This window comes from Solanum tuberosum, unplaced genomic scaffold, assembly GCF_000226075.1.
Source record: "Solanum tuberosum cultivar DM 1-3 516 R44 unplaced genomic scaffold, SolTub_3.0 scf00081, whole genome shotgun sequence".
NCBI lineage: Eukaryota > Viridiplantae > Streptophyta > Magnoliopsida > Solanales > Solanaceae > Solanum > Solanum tuberosum.
Genome location: NW_006239008.1, coordinates 179,830 through 195,512, shown reverse-complemented (window position 1 = coordinate 195,512; position 15,683 = coordinate 179,830). Strand labels below are relative to the sequence as shown.

At 35.8% G+C, this 15,683-nt stretch overlaps 1 protein-coding gene across 1 annotated transcript in view; it reads right to left on the bottom strand.

Annotated features, from left to right (window-relative positions):
* Positions 1-3,834: 3,834 nt before the first annotated feature.
* Positions 3,835-15,683, bottom strand: part of LOC102594320 (probable 3-hydroxyisobutyryl-CoA hydrolase 3) — a 46,757-nt gene continuing 34,908 nt past the window's right edge. The window contains exons 10-15 of the mRNA XM_006346627.2: positions 5,653-5,795; positions 5,360-5,420; positions 4,661-4,759; positions 4,435-4,539; positions 4,291-4,332; positions 3,835-4,122 (exon numbers count right to left, since the gene is read on the bottom strand). Coding sequence (XP_006346689.1) covers positions 3,994-4,122; positions 4,291-4,332; positions 4,435-4,539; positions 4,661-4,759; positions 5,360-5,420; positions 5,653-5,795 — 579 coding nt within the window. The 3' untranslated portion in view covers positions 3,835-3,993. The remainder of the gene's footprint in view (positions 4,123-4,290; positions 4,333-4,434; positions 4,540-4,660; positions 4,760-5,359; positions 5,421-5,652; positions 5,796-15,683) is intronic.

Below are 15,683 nucleotides of genomic sequence, written 5' to 3'. Positions count from 1 at the left end.
CGTACTATCCAAACTTTGAAAAATATGTTAAGGGCTTGTGTGATCGATTTTAAGGGTAATTGGGGTGACCATTTGCCATTGATTGAGTTTGCTTATAACAATAGCTATCACTCGAGTATTCATATGGCTCCATTTGAGGCCTTATATGGTAGGAGGTGTAGATCTCCTATAAGATGGTTTGAGGTGGGTGAAGTCGCCCTAATAGATCCCGAGTTGGTACATGAGGCCATAGAGAAAGTTTCACTTATAAGAGAAAGGTTGAAAATGCCTCAAAGTCGGCAAAAGTCATAAGCCGATGTGAGAAGAAGGGATCTTGAGTTTGATGTTCATGATTGGTATTACTTGAAAATCTCACCCATGAAGGGTGTAATGAGGTTTGGCATGAAATGGAAGCTTAATCCCCGATATGTAGGCCCGTATCAGATTTTGAAACGTGTTGGTAAGGTTGCTTATGAGCTAAAATTGCCAAATGAGTTGGCATCGGTGCATCCGATTTTCCATGTCTCTATGTTGAAGAAATGTGTTAGTGATCCGACATCCATAATTTCCTTAGAAGGGTTGGGAGTTGAGGAGAATCTTTCTTATGAGGAAGTTCAAGTTGAGATTTTGGACCGACAAGTGAAGAGGTTGAGAAATAAAGAAATAGCTTCCGCGAAAGTGTTGTGGAGGAATCAGTTAGTTGAGGGTGCTACTTGGAGGCCGATGCCGATATGATGTCCCAATATCGTCATCTCTTTCCTTCTAATCCTACTATAGCTTGAGGTAATAAGTTCCTCATGGTTTTTTCCTTGTTTTGAAGTCATGTGTTTTTATATGTTTCCATGATTTCCTTATTAAGCATGCTTTGTAAAAGTTAAGTTTTGAGAAAATGAGTTAATTTGATTGATTTCTACATGTTTTTGTGCACTTGAGTATGAATTGTAGACTACTTGATAAGATGTTGTGAACATGATGTTATCTTGGAGTTGATGCTTCCTCCTCGGATTTGTGCATTTCATGCATATTGGGCTGTTAGACTTAGTTTCACCCCTCTTATGATGTTTTGGTAATGTCTTAGATTAGAGTCGATAGTTTCTCCTTGGTTGTATGCATTGCACTGTAGGTTGGTTGTTAGTTCCTCTCCTACTCTTTTCGTATCAACTTGAATCTCATTCGAGGACGAATGATCCTAAGGGGGAGATATTGTAACATCCCGGATCCGAAAGAAGGCAACATAGCCGTTTTCAGGAATTCCAGGTGCCAGCCACGAGAGGCCAACCAAGGCCTGTAGAAGGGACCACGGACCATGGGTGGGGTCCGTGGACTGGTCACCCTCAAGTTCTTCGGAGGCTTAGGACCACGGCCTTACCAACATACCGTTGGTCAGACCACAGTCCATGGTTGGGGGGTTCGATGCCCAAGAACCCTTTCTAACCACCATCGACGGTCTAACAGGAAGGACCGTAGGTCAGTCCATGGTCCGTCGCTGGGGTCCGTAGGTGGTGAGTCGGCAGTTAAGTTCAGGGGTAGTTGGGTATTTTACTAATTAATTAACTCCTATACTACGTAGTTTTATCCTTTACTAAGACCCCTATATAATTAGTTTCAACCCCCAAATAAACCCATTCAAGTCATCCTTCCAAAATCACAAAAGAAGATCAATTCTCATCTCCAAAATATTTCTCTCTCTAGAAACTTGAAGAAGAAGAAAGGTTCAACATAGGGTTTGAAGGCAAGCCTCCATTTTCACCATTAAATATAAGGTTTTGGCTTTGAGGTATGATAATATTTATCCATGGATTCCTTCCATTCATGAAGTTCCCAAATTCCTCTATTTCAAAGTTAGAATTCCCCAATTGATTTAGGGTTTTCTTCAATTATCATGGGTTCTTTTCATTATTAATTTCAATGATTGAATTATGATTTCTTATGCATGAATTGATGAAGTACTATGATTTTATGATGATTTCCCCTATGAACTAATGTAATCCCCATGTTTTCATGTTATGAGTCATATGATATATGTGGGATTTTGATTATAAAGAAAGAGTTTTATGAAATTAAGCATATATTGCTAGCTTTACCTGAATTTATGATCAAATTCATATCTAATCCTTGTTTTCTAAGTATTGATGATTGAAAGTGGGTTTTGACCGTGAAATGTAAATTATGGATTTATGCATGTTCTTATGAAATTTATGCAAATGTTACAAGGGTGCTTTGAGAATAAAGTATCAATGATGTTGTAGTTGTGTTATTGAAAGGACATTCTCATAAAAACACAAAGAAAGATGTGAAAGGTTTTCTCACATAATAAAGGATTCTAAGGTTGAAAGGTGTTCTCACCTAATTGAATCAAAGATTAAGAGCTATCCTAATGAACCTAGCTTGGATTGGTTATTGAAAGATACCTTTCCATGGATGATGACTTAGCTTGGATTGGCAAGATGATGTGCCTTTTCATGGATAATAAGAACAAGTAAGAAATGACTATTCTGTGAGATTTGTGCTTAGCACCGAGAGAATATTGAGATGGAAGCTCCCCCATTAGTAGAGACCGGGTTTCTAGTAGCAATCTCCTTATCCCTTACCTATGTGCTCCCATAGGACGATTGTCTGGATCCACTTTAGCACAGATTTATGGTCCTTACCTTGGAAAGTAGGACAGCCCTTTTTGGTGTGGGAGACACTGGGATCATGTTATAGCTCACATGGTCTCTATGTCGGTTAAAGCTAATTCCCCACATTAATAATGAACTAAGGTTACTTCAAGAAGTATCTCATGAGTGTTCAGAGGCTTTAAAGATGATTAGCTTACATTGACCATGGTTTTATGACTTATGTTTTCTAACTCTTTTATATCATGTTTTAGCTTGGTCAATTACATGTCATTTCATGACATGTTCCTTTTTATCATGATTTAAATGTTTCATGCATACCTATCATACTTGATACATTATTTTGTACTAACGCACACTCTTGCCTACATTTCCCCAAATGTAGGGTCCGACAGTCAGGTTTCTCAGTTTCGTGGCTAGTGTTTAAGTTCGAGGTTTCTCGAGCTTTGGTGAGTCCTCGTGCTTCGAGGTCGGATGTTTATTGTTTCACTTTCGTTCATGTATTTCACTTTTGGACATGATTTATGGGCTAGGACTAATTTCATTCTATTGTACTAGATGGCTATATTGAGACAAGTATTTACGCTTCCGCTTTTCTTTTATAAAACTATTGGACTTGGACTATTGTTTTACTCTTATTGTTCTATTTCTTATGTGATGAAAGCTAAGTGGCTTGTATGGGGTCCTTCGGGGTTCTATACGTATGTTACATCTAAGGGGTACCCCTGGGTCGTGACAATAAATAGGGGATGTACATGACATTCTAAGGAAATTAAGAAAACTCTTCAACAAACATTCTGCAATTGGAGAAAGCTACAACACCAGCTACAAATAGCTCTTCGAAGGAATGGTCAACGGAGTTCTTCCCGGAGATCAACTTGCAACGACGAAGTGCTTCCCGACGTTCTCAGAGATCAAATACATCTCAAGGAGGTCTACATCATCCTACATTCGAGAAATACGCTATTGAAGGCCCTTGAATCACGGAGAAGCTTAGGAGAGAAGAATCAAGAAAACAACAGAATTGTATTCACAAATTTATCAATAAAAATCACATTTTTCTTTTATTTATTTTGCTTGCAGTTAATTTTTAGTGCTTACGGAAATTTGTTGCGAACAACAACCATATGTAAAATGAATAAATAAAAGAGACAACAAAGATGAATTTTTTTTAAAAATGAAATTCTAGAAACATCATTGCATAACAAGTAACGACGATATACCAGACAATTTGAGATTGAATATTTTTACAATACAAATGCATACATCATAGTAGTTTCATGACATGATATTCTTTCAAAGAGGATCATTAAAAGGGTTTAATAGTGTATGAGTTACAGTAGCCCCAAATTAAATTTAGAGTTTAGACCTTATCTCATAATTTTATGTTATAAATTTAAAGTTTAGACCTTTTCAATTGTTCTCTTTCTGGAAGTTCCAAGTAACCCCAACGATCGTCATGGACCACTTCAGAAAACTGCATTACTATTGCATCGTGTACTTGCACCAACTTTGATGGTTCCCACTATACATGTACACAATAAACGCATTCATTATAACCATTGGTTTTTTCTTTTTTATTTAATCTAAAATTTGATAATCTTTTTCTATCACTTGAATAATTTAATTTGTTGTTAAATAAAAGAAAATGTATAGACATATCTGTATAATTAAATTCGAAGATTCGTGATACCTTAAACGTTTTGTCCTTTGTAAAAAAGATTGCTTTACCACCCTACAAGTTCAACCAACATTTGTATTACGTAATTAATAGAAAGTGTAAATTAAAATCATAATTTACATGATAGTATAACTTAAATGACATAACCCTACGTACCTCATAGAAATCGTTGTAATTGAATGATCTTAGTACAATGTGACTACTGATGTTAAATTCACGAATCAAACATTGTCTAAGTGTTTGCTTGCGTCCTTCTCTAATCTGTAAAACAAGATAAATTTTGTCACGTACATTCAAGAAATTAAATTTTAACTTAAAAACAATAATAGACTTGATTAAACTTTTTCTTTAGGAAAACCAACTAATAGTGAGCAGTTATTACAGATCTGAGAGTAATCTTAAGGCTTGTTGGTGATGCCAACTTCATAGACTTGATTGCATTGGTGATCCACTTATCATTCATTGCAGTGTTTTCCTTTTCCTATCAAACATAATAATATATATATATTCTAGTTAATTAGCAGTAAATACAGGATAATTTGTATGTTATATTGATAAAACGGTAAAATGTATACCTTTATTATGCAAAATTGTTCAATTTTATCCTCTATTATATTATATGTACACAAATGTCGTCTAAATGGTTCAAATATACTCCTCAACAAATTATTAGTGTCCATGTCAGATAGCCTTAACAAAGGAGGGGGTATTTTGAACTATTTAGATAATGAGAAAGATATTTTAATTTGTATAACAGAGGATAGAATCAAAAAAATTGGCCTAATTGAGGGAGTAAATTTGATGTTTTCCCCCTTTTCCTGTTTGCAAACAAATTTGATTTCACGTGGTAAAGAGGAACATTTGACCATTTTCCCTTTTTTCCTATTTTGTTTTAATATCCCTTCTTGCTCTATGGACAAACCTTCAATGTTCAAAGTCAAAACATATTAAACTTGACGTTTTTTGATGAAACAAACAGAGTCAAAAGTTGAAAATTCATTCTTGTAAATCACCTCTTGGTCAATGAGTTTTACTAACATAATTAAAAGGAGATAAGAGAAGGAGTTGATGATTAACTTACAAGTGCAAATAATATTTCTTCAACCGTGTCCTTGCCAAAGCAACCATTGATAACATCAAGTCTATTACATTGATGATTGATAAATGACAATGTCATACCACAAACAAAAAGATATTTTTAGGTAGATAAAGGAAATATTACACAAAGTTGTATTAATGCACTTCACTCTTTTGAAAAATGAGACAAAATTTTCTAATATTTTGTAGTCAACCATAGTCATTTGGTTTGTGAGCTAATCTCTCAAGTCATGTATAAAGCTAGAAATATTTGAATACAAAAAAAAATAATATTACCTTTTGAAAATACTTCCTTCCTTCAACACTGGATTACGAACGAATTCTTTGATGATTCTTGAAACGTCCGATTCATGAACAGATTTCGATGATGTATTTAGTGATAATGCTTGGCATAATGCGTTTTCCATCGACTCAATATCCTGCAAAAGGTTAAAGTGGTTCTGTTTAATGTATAAGAAAACAACAATACCGTGAGGTTTATTAACATGTAGAGCCTCAGCTTACATGAAAATAACTAAGCATACATGAATGGGGAACATGCTAACTCTGTTGTGCACTAGACCGTTCCACCGATGTTTGTTTTGAGTAATTAGAAGCCGACAAAGTAGGAACTCTTTTTGTTAGGCTACTTTTAGGAATAATATTATTAAGTACTATTTAAACATAAATAGTTAAAACTTTACATGAATATAATGCAAATAATTAATTTGCATTAAACTACCTTTTAGTGATCAAAGAAAAGAAAAAATTGTCTATTGATATTACTTATTCACTTGTTCCAAATATTACTCTGATCTCTTGTATTTGGGGGAGTTGTCATTTTTCAGTAATTGTATATGATGATATCATTGACATGTAAATAGTTTCTTTTGTATATTTATCAAAATTAGCAAAGCACAACCATAGGTATATATATTAGTTGATGATTTGCATTTATTAGTTCATGTAAAGCTAATTGTGAATGCATATTCTTAGAGTTCAATAATTCATATAATAGTTCTTGATTTCATTTGTTCCTATTTGTTTAGGTATCTAGTACTAGTATTCAGTAAGAAATGCAGCTAAGTCAATATTGAAACACAAGCACCAATAAGTTGTAGTCCTCTTAATCCTTTAAGAAATTTACTTATTTTAGTTTAGCAATGATATTCCTTTGCCATGTACATCATGAGAAGTTTTTCCACGTACGTCACATGTGAAAATTAAATGTCAATCTTGCAACATGCTTTATGAACAAACTGATTTTAGTTTAGCAATATATGCTTTATGAACAAACTAGATATTCCTTTTGTTTGTATTTTGAGTTTTGATAATGTAACAAACTATAGTGCAAAGGGATCTGGTCCTCAGAGTTTTCGACGTATAGGATACGTCGATTGTGCAGTTGTAGAGGTCCAGTTGCAACAGTGATTGGTGGGCACTGCAGCAGAGGCGCCAGTAATCCTCAACCAATGGCATGCTCCTAGGTTTTTGTATCTCTAATAAAAAGAACATGTTGACAAGATAAAAACCTAATTTTTGCATCAAGATTTTACACACAACAGAAAAATCTATTTTGAAGGAAGAACGTTACTCATATTCAACAAGGGAGCTGATCGAGTGTTACAATGTCTTTAATTACATTATTGAGTCTAGTGTTTTGTGCTCTTACATTGCATATCTACTCCTATGTTATAAAGGATGGTAAATTGTTTCTTGTCTCATTGTCTCACTTCATCAGATACTATCCAATGAAAAAAATTGAGTAGAAGGACTACATCAAAATTTCTGGTGACAAGGATAAACAGAGAGATGGGTCTCAGACAAGTCCAAAAGAAGAGTTGTTTTTCATTATATTGTCAAAAAGGCTCTTGCTGCTTGGGGAGACTCATCAAGTGAATTGGATGAACCAAAGCACCTAGAAGATGCTTCAATGATTGCTATGGAGGACGACGAATATGCCTTCAATTCACTCTTTGTTCTCATAGAAAAGTAAAAAAATTATGAGGATGAAGAGGTAACACCTCTTGACATTAAGCAAAATATTTATTATTATTCTCTCAAGAAACTAAAAGGCTTAGTTAACATCTTGATTGACTTACACTGTGAGCTCATTACTATAATTGATTTCTTAAGAGAAACTCTTGACATCTTAGAAAATGAGAAAGATTCATTAACTTCTCAAATCTCAGAACTGGGAGAAAAATTGGTTTTAGCAAGTGCTGTAAACACAACACTCAAGGAGAAATTAAAGAAAATTTTTGAGTCTGTTTCAAAGGGAAATAGTGAGGAAACTAGACTGCAACTAGAACTTCAAGAATGCTTTAAAGAAGTATGAATTGAATCTGGCTATATATTTAGAAAGAAATGTTTAGTTAGAAAAGAACTTGATCCGGGTGGATATATCACTGGCAAAGGTCTAGGGTGTCAAAAGTTTGATCCCCCATACAATCCCTAGAGTAAATATGTGTTTGTATCTGACAATATGTTATGTATTTAGTGTAGACGAAATGGACACCTTAAGAAAGACTGTCAAGCCTGGATAAAGACTGAGAATTTTTTTTCAAACTATGATAAATAGAAGAGAAAGTTTAGAAGGGGATCTGGTCCTGCTTCTAAGGTTAAGAAAGTCATATTGTCGGGCTGAACTAAAAGAAATCTCTGATTGCACCCTTATCTTCATTTTTGGAACTCAAACTTAAGTGGGTTCTCAAAACTAACAAATGATCTTACTGTGCAAGAGAGAGTAGAAGGTAGTAGTCATTATTGGTTCATGGATAGTGATGAATCTAAGAATTAGAACTCATCAGGGGTGTTTTAGTTCAATAACTAGTGTCCTTAATGTCATTTTACATCCAATGGTTAATTTTTGTTTTGCTTAAGGACAAGGCAAGAACAAACGCATGCAAAAAGAATCCAAAAACATAGAAAAACAAATAAAGTGTGAAGTTGATGCTCGCTGAAGGCATGTGGTGACTCAACAAAAGTGTCAGACCTCACCAAATATGACAAATTCTTCTACTAAAAAGCTCAAGGCAGGTCAGTGAGAAGAAGGAGCAAACAATGACTCACCAAACTTTGTCAGCAAGATGAAAAGTACTCGTTGAAAGTGACAGAACAACTAAGCTACAATAGAGATCAAAAAGGCGAGCAAAGGTAATAGTTGGTGACTCACCAAACATGAACAGTTATGGCCATCGGGCTCACCAACTATAGTTCAAACACCTAAAGCTTGTAATGAAGGAAGAAAAGGCGAGAACAAGTACTAGTCAGTGACTCGTTAAGTGAGCCGGTGACTCGTGGACTGGGCTGGAGACTCGCAGAGTGAGCCTGCGACTCGCTGAGTGAGTCGGTGACTCTCCAAATGAGTCAGCGACTCACCGAGCTGACTAATATCGCCAACTGGGTCACGAAATGAAATTTTGGTTGAGATTAGGGAAAGTATAAATAGTTGAGGAAAGAAAAATAACTCATCTTACACTCTCTAAAATTATAGTACAAATTAAAAGAACATTCTTAGATTTTGTGTGTTAAGCAAGTTTGTAATTCATTTTGGTGGAATTTGGAGCTAGGTTTCTAAGATTTTGAAGTTTTAATATATCAATTTATATGGCTGACAATGTTTTTGGTATAATTTCTGTTAATTCCAGTATGATTAGCTAAAATTCTGATTCTAGGAGTGTGTAATTAAAGTCGTGTATTGTTTAATTTAGTAGAATTTTGTATATTGCTCTATTTTACATTAGTTTTCATGGATTCAAACTAATTGTTATGTGTTAATTGATGAATTAAGGTTGCAAACTTGGTTCTACTTTAGATCTTCATGTATTTCTTGAAAAAGGTTACACTAAGTGGATGATTAGTTTGATGCTTGCATTTTAGATTTTAATTCCTTGTTTGCTTGAAAAAGGAATTTGGAGTTTCACTTGTAAATGCTTGATTTGCTTGAAAGAGAAAACATAATTTATGTTAAGGCATTGGATTGTTGAGTAGATTCTACATGAGAGGCTTTGAAAAGAGCTCCTATGATAAGCATGTTTTTATTGAGAAATGCAATGTTGTGTTTTTGAAATTAATCCAGCCTATCGAGAGGCAGCTAATGTTATTGAGCAATCATATCAATCTATTATTTGACATCAATACCCACTTCCGCACAAGCTTAGATTGTCACTCCACTTGCAAAACACTCGGTTTAATTTACTTTTGTCAAAATTGGTCACTAAATCATCTTAAATTGATATTTGGAGTTATCCAACTTTGTTTATGTTGAACACTTGTTACTATCCCACAACAATATATTAGATCACAATTTGTCTTCATAATTGAATTCTTATATATATCACTCTTTGTGGTATTTGACCCGATCTCATAGGTTGGGTAATTATATTACTAAAGATCACATGTTTGTTAAATTATTATACGAGTAATATGAGTGTTATCAAACTGGTGTCACTGTCAGAGAGTGGTGCATAGAATTTTTTACTGATTTAGTTGTAGTAGAACACTCTTACCATTTGTTTCATTGGTGTGCTCTTGATAGGTGACGATATGAGTATCAGTGGGAGCAATGCTGCTAGTCACAATGGGCAGAATGATGATGTTGGAAACTGGAACGACGTAAATCTTAACACACTAGGGAGTGGGGGAGCCATCGGTTACCCCCAACTATGGGTAATGCTATATTTCATGTGACTGGAACCATGTTCAAACTACTCCAAATGAAGGGAACATTTGGGGTCTAGCTCTTGAAGATCCCATGATAACATTCACAACTTTGTTGATGTATGTGGCCCATTTACTTTATAGAATATCACTCAAGAGTCCATTTGGATGAGGTTGTTTCCTTTCTCTCTAATGGGGGAAGCAATAAAATGGTTGGCTGAATTATCAAGGGACTCAATTACTTTGTGGGAAGAGCTAACAGAGGTGTTCTTTGAGAGATTCTTTCCTCATTCGAGAATGTTGATGCTTCAGGATAGCATTCAAAATTCTAAGCGAGTTGATGTTGAACCAATCCATGAGACATGGTTGAGGTTCCAAAAATGGTGTTACAATGTCCTAATCACGAGTTGTCAGATAAAGTGTTGTGGTAATACTTTTATCGGAGTCTTGATACCGTGAACAAGGGGTAGCCGATCAGCTCATTTGTGGTGATATCATGCGACAAGCATTAAGGTAGCTTCAGTTTTGCCTGATGAGATGACTAAGATTAATCGTGCATGGCATACAAGGGAAGATCAAGTGTCTCCTCTTAATGTGGGTTTAACTAACGAGCAACTAGAGAAGAACCAAGACTGTGATGAGAACTTGGCAAAAATGATGACCCAACTTGACTTGTTGTCAAAGAATGTCATGGGGGTGGATTCAAGTTGGTGAATGTGGTTGGTGGTGGTAGTGGGTTGATTTTCTCGGGTTTTGGGTTAGATAAATTTGAGATTTTCTGTGGGTCTTGAATATTTGTTGTGTGGGTGAAGTTTGAGTATCCTGAATTCATCAAGATAGCTTGAATTTTCCCAATGATAGATTGGTGACGACATTCTTAAGGGTAACTAATCATTTTGTTGTTAATTGTTGAAACTGGGGGGAAATCTGAGTGCCCAAGGTGATTGGGTGTTATGGGTTACCTAGAAATTATGCTAATTTTCTTGATAATTGATCATTGATTGGTTGTTGCAATCGAATTTTGAAAAATAAGTTGAAGGGCTGTGAATTACCTATTTGGCAAGCTCAGTCGAGCTCGCCAAGGTTATCTGGCGAATCACCATGTAAGTCTCACCTCGCCCTATATTTGAGAATTGTTGATATGTTTGCTGTCACTTTCTATGAGTTCCCTTTAGCTCGTTGAATGCCCTTAGGTAACCTTGCTCCTTCGGCAGATTTTAGAGTCTCTTGTTTTGAGAAAGAGAGAGGGGTCCATGATATGATTGTCGCAACCATTGAGGTTGTGTTTGGCCCCTCTTGGGGATGAGGTAGCGAATCAGCACACCCTGTTGACTTAGTTTGGACACCCTTACCACTCGGTTGAGGAGCGTGAGAGAGTTGAGTGTACTTCTGCGGAAGTGACATCCTTGAAGGTAAATGTTGTGGCTTTGAAGAAAGATGTGGACGAGCTCAAGTCTATCGATATTACTATGCTATGGGGCGAGGTGCCCCTTCCCAATGTGCAGGCAACTCAGCCTCCTTCCTCCAAATAGTTAGTAAGGTCGATCTTGTTGCGACAGAGTTGTTGGTGAGGCTGATGAGGACTCCGACACTCCTGAGGTCGATGAGGAGGAGTTTGTGAGAGATGAGCAGAGGAGCGAGGATACTTATGCAGGTTTGCAGGTTTGCAGGACTTGGAGGACACATTCGTGCAGGTTTCTTTGGAGCATTCTCTTCTGGAGACCTCCACCATTGGTTCGAGTGGGACCCATTCTTGAGACTCCACTCCTCCCTTTGATGCTTCGTGCACTAATTCCTAAGTTGATAATGCCTCTGTTGATCCACAAATAGATTTATCCTCAGGAATAACCTGACATGGGGTCCTCACCTTATCCTTATTTATGTTTTTTTATCTCACATTGAGGACAACGTTGTTTTCTATCTGGTGGGGTGAGGGCACTTGCTAGTGCCTAGCCCTTTTGTTTGTATATATTGCTTTGATTTTCATTTGGGATGTATTAAATATTATTTTCTTATTTTGGTTTAGTAGTTTATAGATAGTTTATTGTTGGTTGTTGGTTTTAAATTTTGATGATGTTTATTTTCCTTCTTTATTACCTTGAAATGGTTGTGATTTGTTTGCCTGATTAAAAACCTTGCACACTTATTGTGAACATTCGAGTATCGATCATGATCAACATTGATGTTTTGGATAGTATTTTTTTGATGAGAAGTACTTTTGTGTTGGTTCTATGAGGAAACTCAAATTGCATGACTCTAGCGTAAGTTTCTAGCATCTCCTTATGACTAATTGTATATCGATTGTGAAACTTTGAATGACCATTTCATACAAGCTTAAGTTTGTAGAATCATGCACAATGATTGTTTTGAAGTTCCTTGTGTGGTGAGGATTACTTGAAAGGCATGTGTGTGGATTCCTAGAATTTGTCTTGTTGGTCAAATTTCTTAACTTTTGTGAATACAAGAAATGACTTAAGACACAAGTTGTTAGAGTGAGCCCAAATTATCATGCCTACATTGTGACTACCTTGTGAGGGTGTGCAACAATTTTGGCACCAATTAAGCCTAATCCATTTGTTGGCAACCTTGTTGAAACCTCTTGACCTAAACATGTCACTCCATTCTCACTCAGAAATCCTTTTTGAAGCATTGATTTGTATGAATAACATACTTAGGACAAAAGCCTAAGTTGGGTGTGGTAAGGAAAAAGGAAAAAATCCAAATGAAAGAGAAGTGTGAGACTCATCTTTGGTTCTTGTGGCAAAAAGATGAAACCCCTCCATACAAAAAAAATTAAATGAAAGTGTGTCACCAATTGAAGTTTTTATTTTTATAGTGTGTGATTGAATAAAAATTGTTTTCAATGAGTCAAATAAGAAAATAATATTGTGAAAAATGAGGTTGAGTTTCTATGTCAAAAGGAGGAAAGAAAATGAGAAGAGGTGAAGTTGAGAACGACAATGCTTCTAAAAGGTAAAGTCACTAAACCAAATTGATCATACCTTTACCCTCAGCCCTATTACAAGCTTTAAAAATACATTTGAGGTCTTGCTAAAGCTAGATGATGTGATGATTAGAAAATATGGGCAAACCTATGGGTTGAGACATTCATGCATTTCTCTTTGAGAGTGTGAGAGTTTGTGTTGATTCCTAACTTTATTATTGATGTTCTTTGTCAGATCATGAAATAGTCTTTTATTGTTAGGGAACTTAAATACTTTTGTTGAGGCATAGGTTTGCATCATGAGTGATCATTCATGAGCTTGAACTTAAACTTAGATTGATACCAGCTAGTCATCATTTGAGGCTTTTTGTGCATAATTGAAAATTGCATATACTTGAAGTTAGCTTTATGATAGCACTTGCATGTTCGCTTACCAGAAGAAATGTTTGTAGACACCCTGTTGAACTGATTGAATTTTTTATTTAATTAAGAAAAAATAAAAGTTTAAGTTGAGGTGTTGATGAGTCGGAAAATTTGGACTCATTTGAGGCTTTTTCATTCAACAATTAGTGTCCTTAATATCATTTTATGTCCATATCTAATGTTTAACTGTTGTTTTGTAGCTATGAAGGCTTAAGGACAAGGAAAGAACAAATACATGTAAAAAGAAGCCAAAAAACATAGAAAAATATATAAAGTGTGTAGTTGGTGCTCGCTGAAGGCACTTGGTGACTCGTCAAAAACGCAAGACCTCGCCAAAAATGACAAAGTCTTCTACTGCAAAGCTCAAGGCAGGTCGATGAGAAGGAGAAAACATCGACTCACCAAACTCTATCGGCGATAAGAAAAGTACGTGCCGAAAGTAATTGAAAATTTGAGCTAAAATAGAGATAAAGAAGGTGAGCGTAGGTGATAGTCGAAAACTCGATGAACATGAACGGTGAGGTCCATCAGTGTAACGACCCTCAAAATGAAGTAGGATAAAGTAGAGCCTCACATGAGTTTTATGCATTAATAACTTGTTAAAATAATGAAGAATAGCCATTTTAGTCAGCTTTAAAAGAGTTTGGAAATCAAACGTCAAGGGACGACCAAGACGTTCGAAAACTAGTCTTTTACGTGTTGTTGTGTTCTAATATGTTATTCATATTTTTATGTGTTGTTTGGAGTCTAAAATCAGTGGAGGTGACCCTAGTGTCTTAATAAATGTTTTTAGGGTCAAAACGTTCGGATACGATGCCCCGGGGGCCACCCCTAAGGGTCCCCGAGGAGGACCCCAACCTTGGCCAAGCAAGCTGCCAAGGCAGCTTGAAGTTGTGATTGGAGGGAGCATGTCCGCGTCGCGAACTAGCTCCACCAAGGGCCAAATGTTTGGTCTGCATCGCGGACATGTCGCGGACTTTACTGCCTCGAAATTTAATTTCCAGAACTTGTGGGAACACCTCCGCGTCGTGGTCTTGTTTCCCGACGAAATCTGCGAAAATAAACTCAAGTTTGACTTATTTAAAAGGTCCAACTAAGTGAGGGGTAGTTTGGGTACTTTGGGGAATTATTATAAATGGTTATTCTACCTATTTTAGGGTATTTTAAGTTGGTTAAAACCCCAAAACCTAAAATTAGACCCCATTCTTCAAATTGACCCTTCCCTCTCAAAATAGATTCTCTCAAAAACTCTATTGAAGACCTTGATGAAGCTCAAGCTAGAAGATGGGTTTTCAACTGATTTCTTCTTCAATTTCATGGGTCTTCAATAATTAAGGTATGGTGACTCTTGATTCTTGAATAACCTCTCATTTAAGGAGTTCTGTCAAAGATTTTCAAAAGTGATTCAAAGACCAAAATTCCCAATTTTCAATCTAAACATGGGTTCGTTGTCAAACGATTTTCTAAATCATTCTATTAATGAATTAATGTGGAATTAATGTTTTTAAGATAACTTTCAAAGGAATTCTTGAAGAACCATGATCCCCAAATTCTCAAAAATTGGCATATGATGTGGGTCTTTGTGAATATGATCTCTATTGGTGATATTATGTTTAGATTAGATTGTATTGATGTTTCCTATGATTAGCTATACTTATTCATGTTGAATTGTTGGTATATTGATGAGTTGAGGATTATGGCCTTATGGGCAAAGCTATGGGTTGATCCCTTTGTTCATGGAATTGTACTTAGACTATGTTTATGATATTTGAATTACATTGTTGATTCCTATTGCTACCTATGTAAATTGATTATGAATTGTTGAGGATTGATCCATGGTGATCATGGCTTGGAGAATTGGTAAGTTGACCTAACTTCTAGTCTATAGTATGAGAATTGATGGTGTGTGGTTTGATCCACTTATGGTGGAGGTGTTCACTTCTTGTCTATCTATACATGTTGAGATCATGGCCTTGAAGGCAATAGATGTGAAGTGAATTGATGATTATGATGCATATGTTTATGAAGTTATGCTATGAAGGTTATATATGAAATCCTCAATGCTAGCATGATGTTTAAAATGTGTTGATGATGAGGAGTATAATGCGAATGATAATGTTAGGGATAAGGTGTGGTCTACATGATTGATTATGTTAAGTACTATTGTGGAATGACCCCTACCTATATGACCCCTATATGAATGTTTGATCATATACATGTTAGGAGTACCTATTCAATGTTGAATGTGTCCTTGTCCCCTATGATGAAGTGTGGGTGTGTGGTCTAGAATCCCTAAAGG